At 42.0% G+C, this 27,414-nt stretch overlaps 1 protein-coding gene across 1 annotated transcript in view; it reads left to right on the top strand.

Annotated features, from left to right (window-relative positions):
- BMP2K (BMP2 inducible kinase) overlaps positions 1-21,063 on the top strand; it is a 29,299-nt gene extending 8,236 nt beyond the window's left edge. Inside the window, exons 10-15 of the mRNA XM_010011315.1 lie at positions 638-813; positions 2,137-2,232; positions 2,807-2,994; positions 5,623-5,780; positions 10,652-10,765; positions 19,634-21,063. Of these exons, the coding sequence (XP_010009617.1) occupies positions 638-813; positions 2,137-2,232; positions 2,807-2,994; positions 5,623-5,780; positions 10,652-10,765; positions 19,634-21,063 (2,162 nt within the window). The remainder of the gene's footprint in view (positions 1-637; positions 814-2,136; positions 2,233-2,806; positions 2,995-5,622; positions 5,781-10,651; positions 10,766-19,633) is intronic.
- The last annotated feature ends 6,351 nt before the right edge of the window (positions 21,064-27,414 follow it).

Here is a 27,414-nt window from a genome sequence, read left to right as displayed (position 1 = left end):
CTCAATAAGTCATGAGATACCAACAAATATAGTCTGAAGCCATGTTGAAACTTCATTTCTCTGATGACTGACTGATGCATTTCACGTTGCACTGGGAATACAGTAGAGGGGCAGTGGAGGAGTAATTGAGGGAGAATGGGGTGAAATGGGTTTTCAGTAAATCCTTTGAGTTTGTCTTTATCTCATTCAGAAAGAGTTATGGCTCTGATCAATATTCACTTTAATAGTTATGTCTCGAATACTTCCCCAGTTGCACTTGGTGATGTTATGTGCATATTGCAGTACAGGAAGAGTAGCTTAGGTATGGTATTGGGAAAGCACCCAATCAGTGTCCCAGGTGTAAACAACTTCTAGACAGTGGAGCATTAGGGATTGAGAAAGTAGAAGGTACAACTTAAGTGTTAGTACAGTAGAAGTCTCGAACCCAGCTTGCTGTGTCGTGACACCAAAGGAAGCTTCCCACATCTCTGAAGCGTAAACAGTGCATTGGCAGGCCTGGAAGTATATTATCAAACTGGGAAGGGATGCTGATAAACTGTTTCACCATGAAGCCTTATGTGAAGCAGTTAACTGCCAGGGAGCTCTCTAGCTAAACTTTAGAGATCAATGTGTCAGTAGTGTTGTCTGAATATCCCAGGAACCATGCGACCAGGGAACGGACAAGAAATCCTGCAGTCCCAAGGGACCAACCAGCACCCCCCGCAGCAGAACAGAGTTCTCCAGCAGCTGCAGCAGGGTGACTGGAGGCTGCAGCAGCTGCACCATCTGCATCACCAGCACCAATCTGCGATTCAGGATGCTTACATTCAGCAGGTACAAGTTGAATCTATTAGACACATCTCTAAAAGACACCTATTATGCCTGTTAATAATGCTTTAAATGGTGTGCTAGTTGAATACACCTGCTGTTGCTGCCCAGTTTTTCTCCTGCTAGGCAAGAGAGCAAGGGATTGTTGCTCCTGCCCCTTCTTTTACCTCTGATTTGTCTCTTCATAGGCACTGTACTACTTATCCTTGAAAGTAGCTTTTGCAGTTTGACCCTGAACCTTAGCTTGCTTTGAATCATCACTGTGTGGCCCAAATACAGGTTTTGTATATGCATAAATGTGCTGGAGATAAATCACAGAATGGTTTGGGTTGGAAAGGACCTTAGGATCATCTAGTTCCAACTCCCTGCCAGGGGCAGGGATGCCTCACACTACACCATGTCGCCCAAGTCTCTGTCCAGCCTGGCCTTGAACACTGCCAGGGATGGAGCATTCACCAATTGTCCAGGCAACCTGTGCCAGTGCCTCAGCACCCTCACAATAAAAAACTTCTTCCTTATATCTAACCTGAACTTCCCCTGCTTTCAGTTTGAACCCATCACCCCTTGCCCTGTCACTATAGTCCCTGACAAAGACTCCCTGTCTGGCACCTGAAAGTTAGGAATTACCTAGATGATGATGTTATGCTTGCAGTAGATGGTTGTACATACACCATCTGAGTAGGATTTTGGTTTTTTTTGCTTTCTTCAGTTTCTTTTGGTCAGTGAAGAGCTTCCTTTTTGTAGTTGCTCTCTCTGCCTGTATGTTTAATGGATACCACATGGGGTAACACTGTCCAGCTTGCATACAGTCAGCTGTAATTGCTTAAGTTGTGTAGCATAAATAACTGTAAACATTACAAAGAAGCAGCTAAGTAAAACGAGAACTTTCAGATCCTTTCAAGATGCCTACTGCTGAGACTTTTTTTGTTTTTTAACCCTGTTGAGAAGCTGTGCTTTCTTAAAGCACAGCTGATGTGTTTTCCAAAGGGGCTTAGTACTGGTGAAGATGGCAAAAGCTGGGATGGTAATTGGCCTGCTTTAGAAAAGGCAGTGCTGAGTATGTAGTTTAATTTTTGGTTAAACAGGCTGGTACTAGTTGGGGGGCAGGGGGTAGAAAAACCCAAACAAACCCCAAAATAGAAAAGCTTGCAAACACAGTAATTAAAATGCAGAGGCTGAATTGCAAGCTGATTCTTGGTTATGTGATAACTTGACTGGAAAATGTTGTTGAGTCACAGAAGTGATTTTAATTGGTGCTGCTAAATATCTGGGTATTTCTAAAGGGGGGATCATGACTTATTAAAGCTGTTTTCTTCTTTTTGTCTGTAGTATCAACAAGCAATGCACCAGCAGATGGTCCAACAGCAGCTGTTGATGCAGTCTGTGTACCAGCAGCAACCTTCCCAGTCTCAATACCCTGCTATGGTATGTCAGGAGTGGAACATAGATGGTACAATCTTAAAATACAAGCTGTGTTTGGAAGTCTGTTGTGAAGATTCAGTAGGAAAAGTTTGTGAGTAGTTGTAATGAGCTGTGAATTTGGTAAATATTGTGTAGTTCAGCATCTAAAATGATATTCAGCTGAGGGGGTGGGGCAAGCTAACCCAAAGTGATAGATGGCATGGTGGCATCAAATGCCTACTTTAAAAAGGAAGAAAGCTACCTGGCATAATCAATATCTAGAGAAATTGTCCTGAAATTTTGGTTATTAATATTTAAGAATAGGGTATGATAAAAACTAAGTGCTTCAGTATGTTACAATAATGGCAAAAAGCTAAGTGGTAGTATGTTGAAAGAGAAAAATGGTATTACTGACCTGTTGGGGCAGTTTTTCACCTATATAATGGACAGGTCTGGCTTCTTGTTTCTGCTGAAGCTACTGTGCTTTTTTGAAGCATGGTGGCTGTTAGTGCATTTGACTGCAAGACTGGTAGTGTTACTGAGCAGAAGAGATTTACACTGGCCTGTGTGAATTTTAGTAACACAATCATTATCTTAGGTGCAGCAATATCAGCAGGCTCTGCTACAGCAGCAGATGCTTGCTCAGCAGCAACAGCGGTCGCAACAGGCACAATCTCCTGAATATATCACTTCTCCTCAAGACTTCTCACCAGCCTTAATCTCCTACCCGGGGTCACTGCCAGTGCATGCTGGAACAGTGGCAGATTCTCCCTACCCTGCAAGCAGGCAAGTATTCTGACATAGATATACCTAAGGGTTACTTTACTGCACATGTTCTTAATTGTGATGAGCACTGCTGAATCCTTTCCTCAGAAATCACTTGTTTCGGTAGGAAGCAAGTTACTAGGAAGTAGTAAGAAGGAGGAAGTAGGAAATGTACTTAAAAGCAGTTGGATAATTGATGTTTAATGGTAAAGGATATTTTGGGAGGAAAGCAGGACACAACTTGTTAACAGATGATTCTGGTACAACTTCTTAAAAGACCCATCTTCCACTTTTTCTTCTTCATGGACTTACTCCAGGAATTGACTGCTAACCACTTTGCTTAGGATGGTCAGTTGAATGAAGTTATGGGTGTGTGGAAGTCATCTCATTCTTTGAAGAAAGGCCTTATAGTGGGCAATTATTTGCTAGGGCTTCTAACTCTTGTGTCTGTTGATCAGGGGCCTATAAGGATGTTGGGGAGGGACTCTTCATTAGGGACTGTAGTGGTAGGACAAGGGGTAATGGGTTTAAACTTAAACAGGGGAAGTTAAGATTAGATATAAGGAAGAAGTTATTTACAGTGAGGGTGGTGAGGCACTGGAATGGGTTGCCCAAGGAAGTTGTGAATGCTTCAACCGTGGTGGTGTTCAAGGCCAGGTTGGACAGAGCCCTGGGTGACATAGTTTAGTGTGTGGTGTCCCTGCTCATGGTGGAGGGGTTGGAACTAGATGATCTTAAGGTCCTTTCCAACCCTAACTATTCTATGATTCTATGACTTAAGCACTTCACATCATGGAGTATACATCAAAAGAGAGACGGTCTATTTACAGGGGCCCCACAGACTTAGGTTGGTTAATAAAGAATGTCTTGTCCATTTGTTCTTACGAAAAACAAAGTAGAGTGAAAGACCCTTTCCATTACTGATTTTAAAAATAATTCACAGCTTTGTCCAGTTTCTCTGATGCTATGAACTAGGTTATAGATTGATATAGGTTCTTACTATACTATATTTAAAGAGAAGTCCTCTGCAAGTATGGGAATGCTGCAGCCTTTGGTGCAGTCAGTTGTGAGACAGGCTTTCAGTGAGTAGTGTGGCTTATATGTTTCGGGTGCTGCTGTCATTCTTATTATCTACTAGATTATAGTGTCTTGAAAGAGTAAAAGGCAAAATATTTTCCTGCTGTAGGCTGGGTTGATATAATACCATGTTTCACTGTGGCTACTTTGGCTTCATCTCACCAATTACGCAGTCTAATCCCTCGCAGAGAGCATTGTCCTGCACTTCTATGCCTGTATCTGAGACCTGCCAGCTGTACTTTTGTCAGGTCTATTGCCAGAGTACTTCAGTCACAACTAACTTCTGAAAGGAATTGTTCCAGTCTGGAAGTAAATTTGTGTATTTCCAGTTGCTCTTCTATGTATTTGAAGATTTTGACCCTGCTGTTTAGTTTCAAGTCAATGACTGTGAGTTAGTAATGGTTTGCAATGCATGAAATTGATCTTACAATGCATGAAATTGATCTTGCAAACAAGAAATGTGACTTCTTGTCTTAGAATCATAGAATCACAGAACGGTTTGGGTTGGAAAGGACCTTAGGATCATCTAGTTCCAACCTCCTGCCATGGACAGAGACACCTCACACTAGGCCATGTCACTGAAGGCTCTGTCCAACCTGGCCTTGAACACTGCCAGGGATGAAGCATTTAGCACTTCTTTGGGCAACCCGTGCCAGTGCCTCACCACCCTCACAGGAAAGAACTTCTTCATTGTATCTAACCTCAACTTCCCCTGTTTCAGTTTGAACCCATCACCCTTTGTCTTATTGCTACAGTCCCTGATGAAGAGTCCTTCTCCAACATCCTTGTAGGTCACCTTCAGATACTGGAAGGCTGCTCTGAAGTCTCTACGCAGCTTCTCTTCTCCAGGCTGAACAACCCCAATTTTCTCAGCCTGTCTTCATACGGGAGGTGCTCCAGCCCCTGATCATCCTTGTGGCCTCTGGACTTGCTCCAACAGCTCCATGCCCCTCTGGAAGGGGCGATGAGTTTCTTTTACCATGACATAGTGCAGTGCATTGCGGTAGGCATAGTTTGCTAAAATATGCATGAAAGGGAAAAACTAATCTGGTCAACAAAGATTTCCTTGGTTGTGTAGATAAGGCTAACACAAGCAGAAGCTGTTACGTCAACTGGTTAATTGTAATAGCTGGATGGAAGTGGGATTCAAAGATGCTTAACGTGTCTGCCAAGAAAAAAACCTTGAAGAGAACTGATGAAAACTTTTAAACTTAGTAGGCTTTTCTGAGGAACACAAGGGCAGTCTCCCATGGCAATATAGAAATGACAACAGGTGAAATACAGTTTTTTGCCCTTGCATGTCACCTTGGTGAAGGATTCTGTGCTTTAGCTACAATTAATAAAGTGGAAGGTAAAAGTCCAAGGATTGTGTACAGAAATGATGTGATCAAACCACATCTTTCATGCAATCTGTTTACTCTTAAATGAGCTTTCAGCTGTTTTTGGGCTAAGCTGTTGATGCGTATGTTTTACCTGTATGTAATGTTTTGGCATAGTGAAGCATGTCATAGATTGTCACCCTGATAATCCTGTAATGTTTCTGTTTACTTGCTTCCATGACTGACTTTACAGGTCAGATATTCCTGATGCTGAATCAATCACCAGTTACCCAAAGCAGAGCATCAATAACCCACCTGATATGTCAGGCTGGAACCCATTTGGAGAGGACAATTTTTCCAAATTGACAGAGGAGGAGCTGCTGGACAGAGAATTTGACCTGCTAAGATCAAGTAAGGGACGCTTGAAGGCTTATTTTGCTTCACAGTAAATAAGGGCTCTGTAGTTGCTCGGCACTTCCCACAAGGGCCGTGCAGGCTATGTATGGAACATTCTTTCTGAGCATTTGAGGGCGGAGTTGGGCCTGTCTTTCTTTCCATTTTGAAAATGTGTGCAATAGGAACTTGCCATCTAAAATCAGTAGTTACTGATTCAAATACTGCAGAAATGATAATATTTTAGCTCGTAAATACTGCTTGTGTCACCTTGGTTATCAGAAGCTCTTAATAGCAGAGGTATGTTGTCAGACAGGAAAAGAAGTTTGGCTGCTTGCTTTATTCCTTTCCAGCTTTTTTTCTTGCAAACCAGAGCAGATGGTTCTGTGGGTTGGATCTGTCCTTTGAAAATGCCTGAAAGAAAATTGATCTAAAACATTATGATAATGTTTTGTAATGTCCTTTTTGATGAGTGGCTACATGTAAGGGCTGCTTTATTGTTCTGATATGGCAATAGCTGAATAAACTTTTTCCTCTTAAAGTCAGTTATCTCCATGTTTTTTACTTGGAATTACTTCCTTTTCTGAATTGCTTAACACATGCTTATTTTGGATGCTTCCTAAGTGCCACATATATCTTCTAACCATACAAATGTTTGGACTTGGTGAAGGCTTGAATAACTTAAAGCTAAGTGCTGGGAACTGCTGTCTCTATATCTCCAGCAGAAGGAACAGTTAACTATTACTACAATTCCATTCTCCAGTTTTTGTACTACATGTGTGAAAATAGTCTGAAGTTTAAAAAAGAATCTACTTGGGCAGCATGGTTTTGGTTCAGCTCTTTGTAAAGGTAATTCGATGCACAGAAGAGCCAGATGTGACAATAAACTTCATATGCTGTATTAGAAAATAAATGTGATAGCATAGTTTTGCGTAGTAGTAACCAGCATTAGGGGGTTTTGGTCACTTGAATACAGAAAGTGCAAAAATTTAAAATGACTCTCTAGGCCAATAGCACACTAGATGGCAGGCTTGGTCATGCATACTGTGAGGTGCAGTTCCAGCTTCTTAGGCCTTCTGGCTTGAGATCCAGGGGAAGGGAATGTTGCTAGTTTTAATCTCAGTGTCTGTTGTGTTTACACATAGATACGTGCATCAAAGACTTCAAGACTTGGTTTTTTGTGCCAAAGAGGTACAAATTTGCCTTGCAGTGCTAATGCCTTTGCTTCAGTCAAAGCAGAAATACTTATATTTTGTCTACTGATACTTTCTCAGGTGGATTAACAAGAAATTGGGGGATTTATTGCACAATTAAGGCTTATACCTATAAAATTGTCTTTGATTGTATACTGCTTCCTGGAGTTTCCTCAGATGTATCTTAAGGCTTTATTCTCTTTGGGTGTAGGTTATCTCTTATGAGAGAGATTTTCTGTTTACTACTAGCTAATTTTTTTTTCTCAGTTTTTGATCTTATTGTAAATCATTTTTCCATCTAGAGGAAAGAGAACTGAAGATACAGGTTTAATAAATGCTTTCCTTTTGTGTTACTAAACCTGGTTGCTCTCCTGTACTTTATAACTCATGTACAGCATTATACAAGTTGCCTTTCTGTGATGCTGTGTGGTACTAAGTAGCATTCAAAACACTAATGCTTTCTTTCCACTTCCTAAAGCCTGGTTCGTATTGTTGAGCTGATGCTTTATCCATAAATTATAACTATTTTAAAATCTGTCAAATATTTCTAAAGCTGTTGTATTCCTGACAGTAGTACATGAGTAATGAAATCTACACAGCCTTTGTTAGAGGATCCAGATGTCATGAGTTTTTGTCAGGCTGACATTACTGAATTTAGTAGCTGAATGTCATAGTGTGTGTAGTGATGGGTATTGCTATGATGATTAATCACTTCTCCTTTAAAAAGGAGGATAAGTCCTGGAACTCAAGAATACCTTGCTTACGCTTTGTGGAAGTTTTCATATTAAAAAGTTGACAGTTGCACTAAAATGTAACATGCAGCTGAATGAAACTTTCTAAACTGAGCACCTTCGTGGAGAGTTTTGATATGGAGTTACGTGATGGAGTTCCTTGTTTTTGTGTACACTGTTTCTCTGTTGGTTTTGTTATTATTGGTATTAAGGATGGTCCAGAAAAAACACATGATGCTGAGATTCTGACATCGTTGTGAAGAAACGGATTTCTTACAAAGAGCTCCTGTAACCATTTCGTAATCTGTGCAGAGTTGGGAGCCAAGAAAATGAGTCGCCTTTCTCACCAGGGCAAAAATACAGCTCAGCCTTCACAGTGAATTGAACAAAGATTCTTGTTGCATCCAGAATCCTCTTGGTGCCTCAGCAGAGACATCTATGGGTCCACAGCCTACAAAGCTTTTGGTCTATATCCTTTGCAGTACGTACAGTGTGAAGGAGCTACCAGGGCCATCTGTGCAGGAAAGAGCTGTGGTTCTTAACAGGCTTTCCTTGTGTGTAACTGCTGCTTGTACTTCAGAAAGGCCCTGAGAGCTGTCTGCTGAGGAACCTTGGGCCTCTCACTCGCATAGGAACAACTGGATTTCTTGTTCATGGTTTTGAATAACTTCACTGTTCTACAGAAGAGTCTGCTGTGTGACATGGTGCATGATCATGTCTCTGGCAGCAGTCTGGGCTGCATTTGTGTGTTTACTCACTGAGGTGGGGAAGAAAACTTGGCTTTTTATTTTAAGGAGGTGGTATCTGGAGCATAATACAGTTTAATACTGACAGTCCCACACTTCTGCTTGTGTGAAGCTGGAGGACCCATCTGTCTATCTCTCAGACACTCTCTGATAGAGAAGTGGATCTTGTTACAAGGTGGACAAATGACACTTGTGCCTCAGAAGACTGGGAAAATGGTTCTTCCTTTTCCAATAGCCTTAGAGCTGATGAATTTACAAATTTTAAACTTTATTTTCGAGGGAAGTGTGTCCTGGTACGTATACACCTGGGTGCCATGGAGGATCTGAAGCCTTCCGTTTTCTCACTTTGCCTCATTTTTCTTGCATGCTTGGCACTTAAACCTGTTTTGTTTTCCACTATCTCTGGCCCTGCTGTTCACGTTGGGAGATCTGATCATCATCTGTGAGCTTGAACTTGCATGGTCTTGCATGCCGCCAAAGGGTAGTTCAAGTTGTTGCACCCTTAAAAGTTATTCTAGAGTTTGGTGGCCTGCAAACTGTGCAGCAGTCAACTGGGTTTTCCCCTGGAGGCAAGACAGTAAGGATAACAGAGCAAAAGCATCTCTGATTCAGTCTGCATTTGTAAAGCAACACACCTCCCGCAACAAATAAAAAACCACCACCAAACCAACCCAAACCCCCAAACCAAAACCTTCCTGAGGAGAGAGTGCAGTGTGAGTTCAAAACCAGGAACAAGTGCTGCTGTTGGATGTGATGCTCAGCAGTTTTTTGTCATCAGGGCTCAAAGCTGATTGTATAGAACATCTAGCTGCCAGTTGCTGGTGCATCTCTGCTAGTGTTCTTGCCTGCATGACTGTGTCACTGCAGGATAATCTTGTTCATGTCGGTTAGTTGTTGCCTATTCCATTATGTATATGTTGAGGTGAGAGCAACTACTTAATCTCTACTCGAGGAGCCCCCAGTTGGAATTCTGTTTTACGTAGAGGTTGCCTGTAATGGAACAACTCCCACTTGCATTTCTTTGGAGAGTCTACTAGTAGGTAAAAGGCAATTCACTTTATGAACATGAATATGAACAGAACACTTGTCTGTGAAAAATGGTGTGTAATTCCAAAACTCCTGGGCTTTGTACACAGGGTTAATGGGCATCTGTCTGAGGGAGATGAGCTTGCTCTCTAGTCCCTAGTGGTTGTCTTAGTAAAGCCTACTGGTTTCTGTGTTGAAAAACTGAATAGAAAACATGCATGCAATCTTGGTATGTCAGTAGGGTGTAGTTGAGCTGCTTCTCCACAGTGGCAAATTGTCAAGAAGGTTGTGCTGCAAATGGTTTGGAAGAGCAGCAGCTTGCTGTGGGAAAGGGGGAAAGTGAAAAGCTGTGTCTTCTGCACAGAGCATGTAGGGTGTTTGCTGAAGGTGCAGTATGTTGTCTCAGAGGTCTTGCTCAGTGGCTCGTGGGCCTTGCTGGACCCTCCTGTGTTGAGGTGTGGTGGATGGGCTGGATGGGCTGGATCTTAAATTGGCAGCAATGTTAGAATCAGAGCTTAGACAGGAAGACTTGTGTTTACCATTCCTAGTGCGTCAAGTATCTGACTGTGTTAAAAACCTTTTGTCTGTCTCTTTATAAAAGGAAAAGAAAATTGTGTCTTAAGGGTTGAAGACCATACAAAACAGATGCCATGTTTCTCTATATTATGACACTCAAATTGGTTCTGATTACTAACAGATGTTACATGCTTAATAAAAAGTGCTCCTAGCTGTTTTGCTGTGGTTGTCAACTTTCCTCTTTTTCTGGCAAAGGCTGGCCAAAACTGCAATAAAATGAATGATTCTATGTTTGAACTAAGTGTAATGTTTCTGACTTGAAAACCTCAAAAGCACGGAGGACTAATAGTTTCTGTTGCAGAGCAAGGAGGTTGCATATAATGTGAGAGATCCTCAATTAAAGCACTGCATCACTAAATCCATGCTGCTTTTGGTGGGAACAGGGGGATTAACAGGAGGTTTGTACAGGTGAATTTTCCTGGATGATCAAGAACTATGAATTCAAGACACAGGATATCTTTAAAACATAAAAAAAAAAAAAAAAAAGAAATAAATCTCCTGGTCAAATGTGTTCCTCCCTAACCCCATGCAGTAGATACCTTTTGCATAGGCATAAGACCAGCCATTTTTATTTTATTTTATGTTTTGTTCTGTTTTGTTTTTGTTTTATTTTACAGACAGGCTGCTGGACAGGACAGCATCTTCAGATAAGAATGTGGAGCCACATTCTGCTCCACAGAAAAATCCTCCTGAAGATCCCTTTGGTTCTGTTCCTTTCATTTCTCACCCAGGCAAGTTACATCTGTAACATCACTACCTCATATATGTGCACTCATACATACAAATATATATATATATACACACATATATATATGTATCTGTTGAAGTATGTACATCCAGTTAAATGACCAAAGAATGATGCTACCTCATTATAGTAGATGGGTTGAATATATTTTTAATAATGTTGATTATCTCAAAAACCCACTTCTGCACGCCCAACTCCTGGTACTTGTACAGTGTACAGAGTAGGTGGTCTCCACAGTGCAGTTACATTGGACCAGTACAGCATGAATCACTTGCATAGCACTAGAAGTGCTTTTGCTAAAAGCAGATTACTTGCTAAGACCAAATCTTGCTACTTCCATGTAGTCTGCTTTCAACTCAGGTTCAGTCCTCCAGCTAAACTGTAAAGCTTCTGCGGCATTTGATGCATAGTTTCTGTCCATATGGAGTCCAAACAAATTATTTTGTGATCTGCATATTTGGAGGGGAGAGGGAGATTCATAACTGTGTTTCAGCTCAGCTTTGACTGATTTAACCTTGGATGGAAGTAAAAGTAACACTGCATGGATGTTGTCTGTGAACATGTAACTGTGCCTCATCCTGCGATTTCATTGCCAGTTTTAACGTTTGCCTGATCAACATTTCAATAATTGCTTTTGATACCTGTGGCAGACTCAAACCTACATGACAGTTAAATGGCAGAAAGAGCTTCAGTAACTTATGGAGCCACTTAGACTCCTATGTAAGTTTTGTTGAGAGTGCTTTTGTGATAAAGGTGCCTTAACATGACTTGTAAAAACTCTTCTAGCAGAAGTTTAAAAGCTCAGATAACATGCCTTAAAACAAATCACTTTAGGTCAACCTAAGTTAGTCTCTGTATTTCCTTTTGCTTTCATCTTGCATTCCTGAAGGTCATCTACTAGGGCTGCTTAATGCTCGTAAGTGTTCTTGTGAAGAGTAAACAGGATAACACTGTTGTATTCTGCAAGGCAATTTGTGAAAGTACCTCTGCATCCATGTCTGCTTCTGTTGTTAAGAAGACTTGAATTAATTCTGTTTGGTATGTTACTGCATTCCAGTTTCTCTTTTTCTTCTGTTCATTCATAAAGGAAAAGTTTGCCTTTTGTTATCCTCTTAATATTCAGTAGTTGAGTACAATGTGAAAGCAGTTCTGAAGTGAAGGAACGTTTGCTCTGTAGGTGCAGTTTCTAGTTTGAAAGGGTTTACCCTGGAGTCTTCATTAAGAGGTTGCTTTATTGTATAAGTGACCCTAAATTACATGCCAAAGGAACAGTAATAATTACACTTAATCTGAGATGGTGACTTAGTCTCCTGTCTTGAGTATTCATACCCATGTGTCATGGGATGATTAGTTTTCATTCCTTACTTTAGGTCTTAGAAATGTGTTTGCTTATTGCTGTTTTTCAGATAGTTACCATATAGCTTATATTGTAAATAAATGGCTTCACTATATTATGTTGGATGTTTTATTTTGATTTTAATTCTTGACATACTGAAAACCAAGGGGAGATGCTTTTTCTTCAGAAAAAAAAAAGGGAAAAACCAAACCAATTGAGTTATGCCTGAAAAAAGACTTCTTGAAAAATATTGAGTTGCTTGTAAATTGTTGTGTCTTTTACTGGAGGGAAAAAAAACCCAGGTACATTTTCAATAGCCTGTTTTTTGTAGACTTGGAACTGGAGTTTAAATAAGTGTACATACTGGCTTGATTTCAAGGAAGGGATTTTTTAATTGTGTTAACAGTGAATTACACTTAACAACCGAATCGGATTTGATAAATGTTCAAATCTGAAGATCTGTCTGTTAAAAGCTGGTTTGTTTTCCCCATGGAGTTCTTCAGAATGTCTTGAAATGAGCTGTTGCAAGAAAAGGAATAAAAGGGAGCAGTGTTGACTTAGACATACTTTATTTCTAGTTGAGGGCTGTTTAGGACACTTTGCAAATGTCCCTAAGATTTAATATTTCTTCTTGTACTTCATATATCTGTATAATATGTTCTTTCTGGTTTATTCCTTGTGATAGTAAAAGATTTAACTGAGAAGTAAGCTGCGTGAGTACCTTACTCAGGGCATCAGAGGGAAGGTGCCTGAATAGGAACAGGGGTTTAATACCTCGAGCACAGTTCCAGTCTTTGGGTGAGAGCTCATCTTGATCTAGTTTGAGCAGAAGTTTCACCTCCTTGCTAACAATGCAACTACAGAGCAATATCATTACTCACCCAGGTTTAACTACTGAATCTTGACTGCTTGAATTGTGATGAGATGATTGGTGTTACCAATACAGAGTATTTAAAAATAAAGAGAAAATTCTGCTTCCTTAAAACATGACAGTTTCTGTTGGAGAGGTGTTCTACTATATTACTAACCTTGAGGTTGGAACTCTGGTCTTTCTGCTGTGGTTATTTTTGCTGTGCAACTTGGGTCTCAGGTTCTAAAATGTTGTATATGGGAGTTTAGCTTAGAGTCATCCAGAGTACCTATTTTGTCTCTGAGGCCTAAGGGTTCTCTGCTAAAAGCAGTTAAATACAGAACTAACTTCCATCATCTGAGTGAGACAGCAGCAAGAAGCTGGAGGTGGTGTATCACCTTTTGACTTAATTTCACATGAAGTGCTGGTAGTCCAGCAAAGTAAGTGCTAGCAGGTAACTTTACATGTGTCTGGGAAGGCGAGGCAAGGGAGATGTAGAGGGTGGCATTTGAAACCTTCTGGCATTGCTGGAAAGAACTGTGGGGTGCTGCAAGTGGTGAGCCTTTGGGATTTTCGTGTGGAGCAGAGAGGGGTTTTTTAGGCCATTGCTGCTTCAAGGATCACTGGGAAGGAGAACCTGGAGCTGGATGGACTAAGGGTGCTTCTCCACCAGAGCTTCTGTGCCTATTCAAGAAGAAGAACAGCCAGCAATGACATCTGTGTCACTTGATGTGCTGCGCAGAGGGCAAACAGTGGTGGGAAATGAATTGGCATACTATTGGGTTCCTCATATTGGGAAACAGTTGACCATGTAGAAGCGCTTAATGTTAGCCACACGTGGTATATAGCCTAATAAAACTGTTTTCACAAGAACTGCGTGTAAACTTGCTATACACATTATTTTATGCATAAATGTGGAAAACAGTAATGACTTAGAACTTGAAATGGCTGGAAATGCAAATTGGCTTGACAGAGAATTCCAGTGCTCAATCTAATAGAAAGGAAAGTAACCTTGCAAACCGGAAAAAGAGAGAAGAAAGCCCAGTTGTATAGCCAGGAATTGGGGCCTTGAGGACAGGCACCAAACATGGAAAACAAGATATGGTTCTTGAATGCCTGAAACACTAGATGGTGGCAGTGGAAGAACTGGCTCCTGTGGTCAGCATTTTGGAATGGAACCTTTTGATGCAAGTTTTTGTTAGCCAGCTGTGTTGTAACGTCCATTGTTAACATTAAGTTGAGTTTCAGAAACTCAGAAGGCATACACATTTTCTGCTATTTTCAAATTAGAAGAAGGAAATGTCATCAATGTAATATACTTTGCTGCTGGGTGGCCTTTTGCCATCTTATGTTAGTTTACACTAATAGTTTCCTTTTTCCTTCTCTAATGTACATAGTAACTGCTTCCCTGTCACTGCATGCATGTTTGCAGTGCAGAGACTGGGGATAAAAAATAAGCTTAGTTCTATAGCAGCTTCTTTGTGACTTCCAGGCTTCCTGCGCTCAAAGACTTGATTGTGTCTTCACATGATCCTTAATAGGTTTCTGTCTTGGAATAAGAGCACTTCTGTGATGGCATATGTAAGTTGCTGCTGGCAGCTGTGTAGACTGCAGCAGGACAACAGAAACGGGCTGGAGAGTTGGCCACAACATGGCCTTGAAAGGACTCTGCTGCAATAGCTGATTATGAGCATTCACTGTGTTGGAGCAGAAAAGTATGGTGTCCTGGCATGAAGAAACATGGGTGACAAGTAATCATGTAGTTACTTTTTCATGTACTTCTTCTAACTAGATTTCAAACTACTGCTGCAAGTTTCTGTGCCATGGCTTTGGAGCCTTTGGGCTACTGTATAGTCTGGAGTAAGGTCCTTTCCAACCCAAATGAGTCTGTGATTCTATGAACAGGCTCTGCATCAGATGAGTATAGAAGATGACATGAAATCTACCCGACAGAACTTTAACTGAAGTAGAACTCATTATAATTGAGCAAGAAACTCCAAACGTGAGAACAGAAGAAACAGAAAGGTTTGAAGATCCTTTTCTCTGCAACACTAAACCAGCTCATGTCATCAGTTCATGTTTAATTTGGGTATTTATGTACTTGAGCTGCTTGTTAAAAGATGCCCAGACCTAAAACTTGATGTGGCTGTTGTATAATATCCCAGATGTAGGTAACTTGAAAGTTAAAATAAGTTCATGTCAATATTTTGTGCTCAGTGAAAATACTGTTTATGTTACTTCACAACATCTCCTTGGCTATGGTTTCACGTATTCATACTGCTTGCTGAATGCCAGTTCAGGATCTTTCCCTGCATCAAGATAATTTTTAGACTTCAGCTTTTCTAGCTAGCGTTTCAGAAGTAACTTGAACTTACTCGCACATCAGAAGACAAAATCTGTGTGGGCTTGGGCTGGGCCAGTGGTGTGCTTTTTCTCTCCAAAATGATTACTTCTTTCTTCGCCTCAAATCTTAGAGCAGTCATAGTCACCTTTCACTTCTGTTGTATGACACTCTTCAAGCTGTACACTAATTATTTGAAAGAATATCTAAGCAATAGCTGTTTTGTTCACCCCTTTTCTTCTTGAAAATAAAGGAGGTAAGCAGGGTAAATCCACTACAATACTCAGCAGCTGCTGCTCTGGCTGCTGTCAGAACAACAGTACAGATTTAGTTGCAGCAGGTCGGTAATCCTTGGGCCTGACATGTGGCAAATTGTTGTGCAGTGATGGTGGCAGTATGTTACCAATTCCAAGGAAGCTTAAAGCTCCTCACTAACCTCCCCCCACCCAATACCCTAAAATGATGAACCAGCAGAAGGCATGTAATTACTGCAGTTGTTGGAGGGAATTCATCCGCTTATAATCGGATGTCTCGAAAAAGAACATCAGAAGAGAAATTTCCTTGAAGATTGGGATCATCTTATATGATTAAAGATGTTCCACCTGGCTCGCATTTGGGCAAAGAACAATTGTCTCCTAGGGGATGCAAACCTGATTAGAAGTGTAGTAATCTAAACAGCACATTACAAACAGATGTTACTCAACATTCTGCAGCATTTTTCTATAAATACATATCTGAATATATACATCCATGGCAGTGTTCAAGGCCAGGCTGGACAGAGCCTTGGGAGACATGGTCTAGAGTGAGGCATCCCTGCCCATGCTCGGGGGTTAGAACTAGATGATTTTAAGGTCCTTTCCGACTCAAACCAGTCTGTGATCCTGTGAACATGCTCTGCATCCAGTGAGGTAGAGAAGAAATCTACCTGACAGAATGCTTCATTTTTTGACATGTATTTTGTCAGAACATTAAATGGTCATTAGACAAGAGACCTTTTCATTTTGGAGCATTGTTTCTATTTGTAGTACTCTCTATTTATGTAGTTTGCTAACTTCTTTAGAAGAGGGGGAATGGCATTATGGAGAAGGAAATTATTCTTGTCATAGATTTAAAACCTCTGCTCAGTGGACGATAGTGTTGGTTGTTTGGTTTGGTTTTGATACCAGTTTGCTGCTATTTTCTCCCTGTTATTGGGACTAAACCAAATTCATTGCAGATGAGATGTGGTGGCTGGAAAAATCAATATTCTTGCAATATCTCCAAGTGGCTTTAGAATGGAGATACTGGAGAAGATGTTTTCTCATGAGTAGGGACAAACACTTCTGAATACACAGGCTCTGTGTTTACTATAGAACAGGAATCTCCAGCAAGGGGGATTGCTTATTGTATAGTTCCTGACTTCATCCCAGTTTTCTAGAGATGGTAGTTAGACTTGAGAGAGGAACTGTAGGATGCTAATATAGGTTCCTTAAAAACTAGGCTGTCTGGATGTCTGATTCCCCAAATCATTTGCTGCGTATTGTCAGCAGTGACAGTTCTACGTGGGTCTATTAAGAGCTGTTGCAGTGGCTTGTGTGCCAGTACGAGTACATTGAGTATGGTTTGGGAACCGCTTTAAGGGTTTTGCCATGTGTTGTCAAGTCCTGTTTGATCTGTGTTCTGTCCAGAGAGGTCTACTACTGCAAGCTAAACATCCTGTGGCTTAAATCACTTGTTCAGCAAATCAGCAGCTGTTGGTAGTTGGGGTTTTGCCTTGTTGTTGTCCTTTGCAGTTTGTTTTCCAGTGAACATGACTGTGACAGCTACTGAAAAATAGTATTTAAACCTTTTAGGAAGTCAGGCCTATTAGATATACTGTAATTCAGTTCTTGTCTTAAAAAAAGAAAAAAATCAAAATGTTATAAATAGTTTTCTGCATAGGAATTACATACAAAGGTGTAATCATTGCTTAGGAGTGTGAACTCGTGGATATGGCCCTACAGAAAAGGCTTGGTAGTGTTTTTGTGTAAGTGATGTTAACATCTAACCTAGAAATACATCCTTTCTTCTCTGTTTAAATCTAATTGCTTTTATGTTAATATTAGTGTTTCAGTAAATACTGGGAACAGCAGGATTTGGAAGCTAGAGGGTTATAGAGTGCAGTGTGAAGGCTGTACCTCTGGGAAATCTAAAGTAAGCAGCCAAATAATCCAGATTCTAATTTAGTGGGTAAAGTAAGTATGTAGTGTTTAAAATTACAGTAGATAAGAAGCAATCTGACACCAGAAACAAAGAAGAAACAGTTCAAAGCTTTAATCACCGGATGGTTTTAGTCATTCTGGTCATCTTGGTTTTAAATCCATACATGAAATACATTGCTGAGGAGTTTTTATTACTATTTTAAGTGTAATTGCAACAGAGCAGAATGGTGACTAGAAGAAGAAATCAGCTGTTAATTCCTTTTAAAAAAAGGAAAAAAAATGCTTCTTGTCAAACCTAATATTCTCGTCTAAGCTGAAGCATAGAAAGAAAAAATCTGACTTGGCGTGGAAGTTGCATATTAATTTCCTTGTGAAAGCAGAAATTACTTGAGAAATTGTTGGATGTTACAAGAACAAGAGAGTCGGAGCTGGATTCTGGCTGAGGATTTGTTTCAGAGAAATAACTGGTGCACACATCCGTCTGTAGCTTTTTCAATCCTGTGAACACACGGAGTGGATTACATTTCAGCAGTTGTTTAACCAAGCTGTGTTAATTTTGGATAGGTGAGAGGGTCAGCAGTGTAGTGCTGTGCTGTGGGCAGAGCTTGTTAGTAACTGCTCTAATGAGGAACAACCCCTGCCTCAGGTTTATGTCAGGTAGGAGAGGTGTAAGAAGTAAGTACCCAGCACTGGGCTGTACCGTTTGGTGCAGTGTGTTGGTATGTGGCAGTTCCTAGCAGGGTCACCATGAAGTCAGTGCACTTGTCAGGCAAGCATAGGCTCTGGAAATATAGCTGGTTTTGCTGTTCTGGTCCCCAGCTGAAGGTTGGGTCCCACATAATACTCAGCCTGGAGTGACTATAATACAGCCTCACTTCGAAGGATTGCAGACCCAGAGAAATTACTGAAAGTTGGAGTGCAGAGAGGTCAATTATCATTGCTGTTACTAGCATTAATTCTTCACCTACCTGAAAGGAGGCTGTAGTAAGGTGGGGTTGGTCTCTTCTCCCAAGTAACAAGTGATAGGACAAGAGGCAATGGCCTCAAGTTGCACCAGGGGAGGTTTAGGCTGGAGATTGGGAACAATTTCTTCACCAAGAGGGTGAATGATCAGGCATTGGAACAGGCTTCCCAGAGAATGGTGGAATCACTGTCCCCAGAAGTGTTCTCAAACTGTGTAGGTGAGGCCTCAGTGACATGGTTTAGTGGTGGCCTTGGCAGTGCTGGGGCAAAGGTTGGACTTGATGATCTTAAAGGTGTTTTCCAACCTAGTTGGTTCTACAGTTCAGTTACGCTTTCTGAAAGTTGCATGGTTGCCATGTGATCTGTGTCCTACAGAAAAGGACATCTCGGGAGCAAATATGCTTTCCCCAGCTAAGACTATGTGTTTCCTCCTTCTCCTCCTCCTTCTCTTCAAATAGAAATCTGACAGTTATGCTCCTGAAAATATCTCTGCAGCAAAAGGGCTCCAACATAGGGAAGAACTTGTTTTGCCCAAGTCTGAGTGCCATATGCGTGCTCTGCATGCTCTTGCTCAGTTTTGTCAATTGGTGCAAAGTATTTCTAAGCCAACCATCCTGCAAAAGTCATCAGTGAATTGTTCTTTTAGCTCTAATTTTAAGATATTTACTATAAAAAGAAAAAAAAAAAAGATGGGGATGAAGGTGTCAGAGTAAAATAAATAAATTTCTTTCCTGTAGAGAAACTGGACGGACAGATCTTGTTTAGAAACAAACAAGAACACTCTGCTCTCAAACTGAAGTTAAAGCAGTAGTTTGTTGTTTGGGGGGGTTTGGTGGGTTTTTCTTTTGTTTGTTTTTTGGTTTTTGTGTTTGTATTGCTACACTAGAAGTTAGAAGGGACTAATTGTGGAGCTTTGATGTTACTAAAGGTTTGAAGCTGTATTGAATATGTCAGTATTGCCACACATATCTGACTGCATGGTAAAAACCTTGGCACAGTGGGTCAGTCTTGAAGAATCTCTTGATAAGTTACCTTAATAGCTTTGACTGTTGTTTGAAATGTTAGATACGGGTTGTAGCTCATTTCCTTCAGTCAGCACAGAATAGATGTTTGCTCTGTGTGGCTATGGTGTGTGTGGAACAAGTGCTGATTTTGAGTGTTTTGTGTTTCTCTTTGACCTGCAGGTTCCCCTGGAAAACCAGCTGGTAACTCGGGTGGTAATCAAGGAAATAACTTAGGGACGCCAACCAAGGCTGGAAGGCTGAGCCATGCTTTTAGAGATCCCCGGTCGGGGAGGAAGGTTGCAGAGGGACAAGTGACAAAAGGTGGTGATGAGTCAGAGAGTGATTTTGAATCTGATCCTCCTTCTCCCAAGAGCAGTGAGGAAGAAGAACAGGAGGATGAAGAAGTGTTGCAGGGAGAGAATGGAGACTTCAATGATGACAATGATACAGAACCAGAGAATTTAGGCCACCGACCTCTCCTCATGGACTCTGAGGAAGAGGTGGAGGAAGAGGAGGAAGAGAAGCAAAGTTCTGACTCTGATTCTGATCGTACTAAGCAAAAGTCTGTGGAAGGCCTCCTGAGTAGTAGGTTCAGAGACGGTGTGGGCAGCGGTGAAATCAAAGAACCTGCTTCAATGCATATGTCTTTGTCTGAGGTGCCAACTACTATAATCCCAGTGAACCCTGGCCAAGAATTTGATGTGTTTGGGGCAGTGCCCTTCTTCACTCTGCAGCCCCAGGCAAGAGAGAAGATGGACAAAGATGTCGCTTCTCAGGCAGCTTTTCCCAGCCTGAGCCAAGAGCAGGATGACTTCGATGTTTTCACAAAAGCCCCCTTCAGCAAAAAAGTGTCTCAGCAAGATGGCCAAGTGACAGGAACTGAGCCTCTGCTTTCTCCCACCTCTCCACGGAGCCTTGATATTTTTGGCTGCACCCCATTTCAGCCTTCCCTTCTCCCCAAGACTGGTGGGAGTAGAGAGGACCTGTTTGGGCTGGTTCCTTTTGATGAGATCACAGAGAGTCAGCAGCAGAAGGTGAAGCAGCAGCGTAACCTGCAGAAACTTTCTTCCCGGCAAAGGCGGATGAAACAGGAGGTCTCAAAGAACAATGGTAAGCGGCACCACAGCACCCCAACCACCACAAAGAAGGCTCTGAAACCCAGCTACCGCACACCTGAGAGAGCCCGCAGGCACAAGAAAGCCGGCCGCAGGGACTCACAGAGCAGCAACGAATTCCTGACCATCTCAGACTCCAAAGAGAACATCAGTGTTGCATTGACCGACAGCAAAGATCGAACCAACCCTCTGCAGGCAGATGAAAATCTGCTGGATCCTTTCGGAGCCAAACCCTTCCACCCACCGGACTTGCTGCGGCATCCCCAGCACCAAGGTTTTGGTGATGGCTGTGGGGATCATGGAGCGGTGGTAGCAGCTGGCAGACCAAGGCAGACCTCCTTGCACAGAGCCATTCATGGTGGTGAGGGGCTGAAAACAGATGACTTCGGTGCAGTGCCCTTCACAGAACTGGTTGTGCAGAGTGCACAGAGCCAGCAGCAACAGGCACTGGAGTTAGATCCCTTTGGAGCAGCTCCATTTCCTTCCAAACAGTAAATGCTTCCAGTGGGTTTCTGCCCTGTTCTGCCTCTCCGAGTTACTTACTAGAGGTTTTAATTAGTGGAGTAATTTATCTGGTTGAATTGACAGGGACCTGTGTTGTACAGTTTGTTCAAGTTCAAGGAGGCAGGGACAGCTTGCACGGTGAAATTTGGAACGATAGCAAATTCTTGCTGGTTTCTTTGAGGTTTTTTTGGTTTTTTGTTTGTTTGTTTGGTTTGGTTTTTTTGAGGGAAAAAAAATTAAAACCGACCCAGGAGCATCATTTTATTGTGGCAGGTGGCTCCTAGAATGAAAAGAGAAATTGGATATGAATCATTGTATGTCTGTGACTCTGGGCCCTAGGACATACTGTTATTCTGCACTTTTGCGTTGCCTTTTCAATCCTCTGTGATATGCTGCGGTGGAGGGGACAGGCAGAGATCACACAACCAACCTTTTCCATATGTACAGATAGGCTACCACTGTGGTGGTTCTTCACGTCTTGATTGCAGTAGACTTGAGAACCAAACTCCAGCTTGATCTCCTCTAAGCAGTCAAGTGTCTGCTTCCTAGAAGAAAACTACCTTTATGAATCATGAAAATCAAGAAGCCAAGTCCTCAAGGGGCTGTGGCCCAGAGTTCCAGAGCGTGGCCATGGCTCAGGCCCTAGCAGACACCTATGCAGCTGCAGAGATGAAAGGCAGATTTTTTTTTTTTTGTGTGCCTAAATGTTCAATTTTTATTTGTATTTTACAGTAAGTGCCGTTAAGGTAAAATAGCCAACTGGAAGTGTAGAGTTAAAACTAAAGATACAGAGAATATAATGCTTTGTGAGATGAAAAGCCTGAAGGTGGGGGAGTAAACCAGCAGGGACGCAGCCAGTGTTTGCAGCACTTTGGAGACTACTCAGTATGCTGGGAAGAGGCTGGTATACACAGGACATCATTTGGCACACATGGAATATTATCAGATGACTTGTACAGTTGTGAGATGTGAGATGCAACCATCAGATTTATTTGATTACAAATTGGGATTTGTGTCTGAAAACACCTTTTCTTTTCCTCGGATTTTTATTGCCAAGAAAACATGTATTCTTTCAAATCAGTTGGCTTATTTTAAACAATTTTATGAAAGGACTATGATGTTCTTTTAAATTCTGATGAATCTATTGCTGTACTTGAGCATGTTTGCTAAGAAAGTTTTGCTAAATGCACTGAGGTTTGAAGAAACTCTCTGCCCCTGACTTTGGGAGCAGAAGCAGGAAGCAGCTGGACCAGTGCACTGCATTTCACACCACAAAGCCTTACAGGCAGGACCCTGTCCTGCTCCACCGGACCTCCGAGACACCGGGTGCTGGGAGCATGTGGTGCCCGTAGGTGAGGGGAAGGTGATGTGAACAGCCCCGTTGAGGACAAGGTGTTGTTACTGTGCTGTTGAAGTGGGTGCTGTGTGTTGGTGCGATGGCTTCTCCACTGCCTCGCAACTTGTGCCAAGCACCTGTGACTCGAGACAGTCCATTTGTCTGCCTTTTATTCCATGGCAATCCTACAGAGGAAGTGGAAGGAAGTGGTTCTTCTGCTCAACTCAACTTTATATCCTGTTCCACTGAATGCTGATGAGTGGATAACTGGATGTTTATATATGGAGGATATAAGCGTTTGTGGTAGTGCATCCCCATGCCATGTGTCATTCCACCCCCCCCGCCCAGCGAAATATTTAGGGCTGTACTTGATTTTTCTACAAAGTCTCCTGCGGGTTATCCTGTCATCCTGAGATCTGTGAGGGTGGGGGTAGATCTCTGACAATATTTGTTGAAAACAACATATAAGAACAAGTCATTTGACTTCTTTGGGGGTTGGTTTCTTAAAATGCTCCCTTGAATATATGTGAGATTGCTTCCTCTGGTCTTGGCATTGGAAAGTAGCTCATCTGTATCTGTAGGTTTTCATTACCTTCATCCTCCTCTGTTTTGTCTTCTCACAGGGTTGATGTGAAATATTTCAGCTGTGCTTGAAGTCAGCCTTGTTCAGGCTTAGAAGTTAAGCTCTTAACAGGTTATGAGTAGAAATGTTTCAACTCTATTTGCACAGGAGTGTCCTAGGCTTTACTACTGCTGTTCTCACCTGTCTCTTCGGTGCCAAAGGCTGTAAGAAGCGCACGCCAAGTTTTGTAGCAATTTCTGATACTCAGGTTAACTCTGATTTTCCTTATTTTCTTCTCTCTGTGCGTGCTTATGAACTGCTTTCCTACAGTTTCCTTCGGAGCTGTTCCTTCCCTGCCTACATAGCTGTCGGAACAGAATGATATGACAAATGGAGCAGGTGGGTGAAAACAAAAAGAGAAGAACACAACAGGCAACTGACCCCTGTTTTTTAAATGGAGCTTTCCCTGGCAGAAAAGCAAATGGCCAAGCAGGCCCTGAACTTGGAGCCAGAGGAAGGTGAACAGTGTGCGTGGGGCTGGGATGTAGCTCCACTGCCCAAAAGGACACCCAGGGTAAAGGCTTAGTGTGGGACTGAATTGAATATCTATGTGAATGAAGAGTAGGAAATGTGTTTGGTTTTTGTCTGCTCACCCCAAGACTTCAGGCTGAGGTATGCTGCAGGTTTTCCTCGTGTGGCTGGTTGGTTTGGGTTTTGGCAGAGGTTGCTTTCCAGCACAGGAAAGTGAGGTTGTTGGCAGAAACTGAGGCAAAGTAAAAGCAAACTGCAAACCCGAGTTGCTCTAAAATGGCCTAATGCCTCTGGCTGCATACAAGTTGTGGCTGATGAGACTTGCTTTCTAATGGCCTTAAACCTTGTTCTGCGAATTCTAGTTATGAAACAGGTTTTTGCATAAATCTAAGTTTTGTTTCTAGAGTTAAAATTACTGTATCCTTTCTTGTGGCTGAAGAGAGATCAGTATGCCTGGTTAAGTTGACTTTGTAGGGTATATATTGTTTATACACAACTAAACTCAAGTTTGGGTTGAATTTCAGCTAAGATCCACTGGTCGGATGTGGTACTGACATGGAATGCAATATCCTTCAGCCTTTATTTGTGTGCTCGTGACCTTACCTTTAGTACAGGCAAGACCTTGCTGCACTAGGCACGTACCATATACTGTCTGTGAAGCCAAGAATGGCAAGGTAAGGAGATGACCCTTCCCTTCCAGCTGAAAACAGTGATTGATTTTTATAGCTTTCCTTTCAGCACATTGAATGACTGAACCCCAGGCCTTTTAGAATCAGCTGCTTGAGAGAGATTCTGTTGAAAGGTACTAAGAAGCCCTTAATGGTTGTGGTTTTGGAAAGATAAGGTAGTAGTGTTTCCCTGCAGACTCTCCCATGCTGCCACATGTGTGCAATGGCTTTGACTGACCTGCATCACCATGAATACCAGCTTGGGAGGATGGAAATTCTCATTTTACGGGGTGTCCCAGCTTAGAAAAACCAAGTACTGTGAAAATAAGTTGATATATTTGCTACTGTGAGAGTAAGAGTTTGTCTGGAGGTTTTTGTTTTTTTTATACTATATCGTGTATTTTTATATATGAAAGGTATATATAAAACATACACATGTTCACACACATCACGTATCTCTTGGAGTTGCTGTGTTTCTAGTAACACAGCAGCCACGATCACTTCTGTGTGACTTGAGGGAGTGAATAGGAGTGAAAGCAGGAAGAGGAAAAAGAACTGGGAAGGGTGGCTGCTGTGTTACTGCTCTGTAGTGCTTATTTCAAAAGGAAAATCAAGGAAATTGTGTGTAGCTCAATTTGTGACTAAAGCATCACCTAATATGAAAAGAGCATAAAACCTATTTTTAAATTGCTGGCATTCAGCTTTTAAGTGCACTTTCCTGAACTACACTTCCACTTCTTGTTAGACTTCAAGTTTATGAAGCTTTTTTGTGTACCACTAAACAGAGAACTTTAACTTTTTTTGTGCAACTGATGTATGTCACAAAACACTTGCAGTTGTTAAATAAACAAATGTGGTAACACTGACTTTGCACATTTCCTTATGAAGTATTCACCTTTAGGCTGTAATTCACTTGCTGCAAGCGCTGCTGCCTCTGCTTTTTGTGGCTGCAGGATCCTGTCACTCTTTAAAAACTGTTTTAAGGTACATTTTTAGTTGCTGCCCAACTGTCTTTCTCTGCCCGCCTTGTTAAAAACCTGTTGATCAGGTACTGGTTGCAATTCCTTAGGTTCAGCATTACTTGCTAATGCCTACCAAACACTATGTACCACTAGTAGGATACACAACATGGAGTGCTGGAGTAGTGCAGTTGGAACACCTGCCCTGTGCCTCCGTGCTGTGGGAATTCAAGAGCCAGTCTCCCTGTCTATGTAAAACACAGGGGAGATGACAGATTTTGTGTGGTTGAGCAATTCACAGCTGTGGCTCTGCTGTGGGAGATGCAAGAATGATGTTACTTCAAGGAAATGGCCAATGAAATGGAATTTATTTACAGGTTCAGTATGTACATAGAAGACCATCATGCAGCTTGATAAAGTTCATCAGGGTAATAAAAATGTACATCTTGGCAGTCAGTTTCCTGATGCAGTGAAAACTGCTACAGTAGGTAAGAGCTGACATAAAAACACCTTACCAAACTATCAAGTCAGTATGCTCTAAATACACAAACGTGTTCTTCAAATGTTAGTTTTCACATAACACTGGAAATGGGCTTTTCTACTTGCAAGTTCCTCCTCAGGCTTCAGCGGTAGTAATTAGTGCACTTGGAACTGGCCTGGCTGTCAAGTTGGGAAAAAAAAATAATATTAAAAAAATCAGTGTTTACACTGAAAGGCTCAAAGTCAGGGAGCTGAATCTCAAGGGCAAAGTCAGTTCTTGCTACTACATGTGTCTGGAGTTGGAAAAACCCCACAACAACCCACTGAACTTAAGAGACAGTTGGCATTACTCTCCAGCACACAAGTAGAGAAGTTGGTGTCCTGCCTCCTCCACCCCTGTTCAGGTGCCTGAGAGTAAGATTTTGTCAGTTTTCTGTGGGTCTTTGGCACAGCCCTGACAGGGAAGGCTAGGGGAGCGGGGCTGGTGAAGAGGCAGCACGGGGGGTCCAAGAGCAGCCTGTCTGCCCTGAGGAGGGCACTGCACCAAGGCAGCACTCTCCCCCTCCCCATGAGCTAAACCCCATGGGGGAAATCCCTCCCTAGAGGCAAGGGAACAGTGCTGACAAAGGTGATAGTGCATTAAGGGCTTCTTGCATGTTACAGAGCTTTTAGCATCTTGCCTTCAGGTTTTACTCCTCTGTGCCTTGGACTCAGGAGTAAGATAACTTGCTTAAAATCCTACCAGGCTGTATCAGCCTGTTCTAAGCTGGCTGGTTTCAGAGGATCACAAAAGATGAGAAGTTTGCTGGGATGCTCTCAAAGGCCATGCTGCAGGTAATAAGGGCAGCTGGGACACTTAATCTCAGACCAAAATGTTTCTGCCTGGCATTAAAGCAGAAACAAGTTTATCTCCTGCTTTCCAACACCAGCCATGCTGATGCCACCTCGTCCTTCAACAGCTCTGCTCCCAAACTTGAACCATATGGGTTTAAATGGTAATAGCACCTTGAAGCAAGCAAAAGACTCTCCAAAGGGCTAATGCTGACTAATGACCGGATCATGTGAAGAATCAGCATTTGCTACCACTGATCAACTGGACTGTGAACAGAAACATAGCTGCTACACAGAAGTCACTTAAAAACACAGATTCTAATCCCCAAATCCAAAGAATTCCAATTCTGTTGGAAAAACGGCACCCCTCAGGTTAATTACGCTACAGCAACCTAATAACCTGTGCATTTTGTGTCTCCTTAATGTTTATAAGTTATAAACTCCCTAGAGTTTTTAAGAGCTGGTTTCATGACATTCTAAATCCCAAGGCACCCTTTTTACTGGGGCAGGCTTACGATGATTAAGTCATTTTTGGTAGCAAAGTCTGCAAGTACAGTACCGCACATCCCACGTTAAAAGGCCAATGGTCAGTGATTCCAATCTCCAGCAGGTTCCCTACTTGTGGTGTGTTATTTCGCCTATTAAACAAATGTAACTTTAATTCTTAGCAACTCTACTGATTGCAAGATAGTAACAAGCCAACCCACACCACCCAAGTCTTGGAAGGCAGATGCAGGGACTGTAAGAATGAAGACCTTAGGCCCACTGTAGAAGAAGATCAGGTTCAAGACCATCTTAAGAACCTGAACATGCACAAGTCCATGGGACCTGATGAAATCCGTCCGTACGTCCTGAAGGAGCTGGTGAATGAAGTTGCTAAGCCACTGTCCATCATATTTGAAAAATCATGGCGGTCAGGTGAAGTTCCTGATGACTGGAAGGGTAATGTAACACCCATTTTCAAGAAGGGGAAGG

Source organism: Nestor notabilis, unplaced genomic scaffold (assembly GCF_000696875.1).
Source record: "Nestor notabilis isolate BGI_N333 unplaced genomic scaffold, ASM69687v1 scaffold23423, whole genome shotgun sequence".
NCBI classification, from domain to species: Eukaryota; Metazoa; Chordata; class Aves; order Psittaciformes; family Psittacidae; genus Nestor; species Nestor notabilis.
Note: the sequence above shows the minus strand (reverse complement) of the source record. Positions and strands in the feature narration are given on the sequence as shown.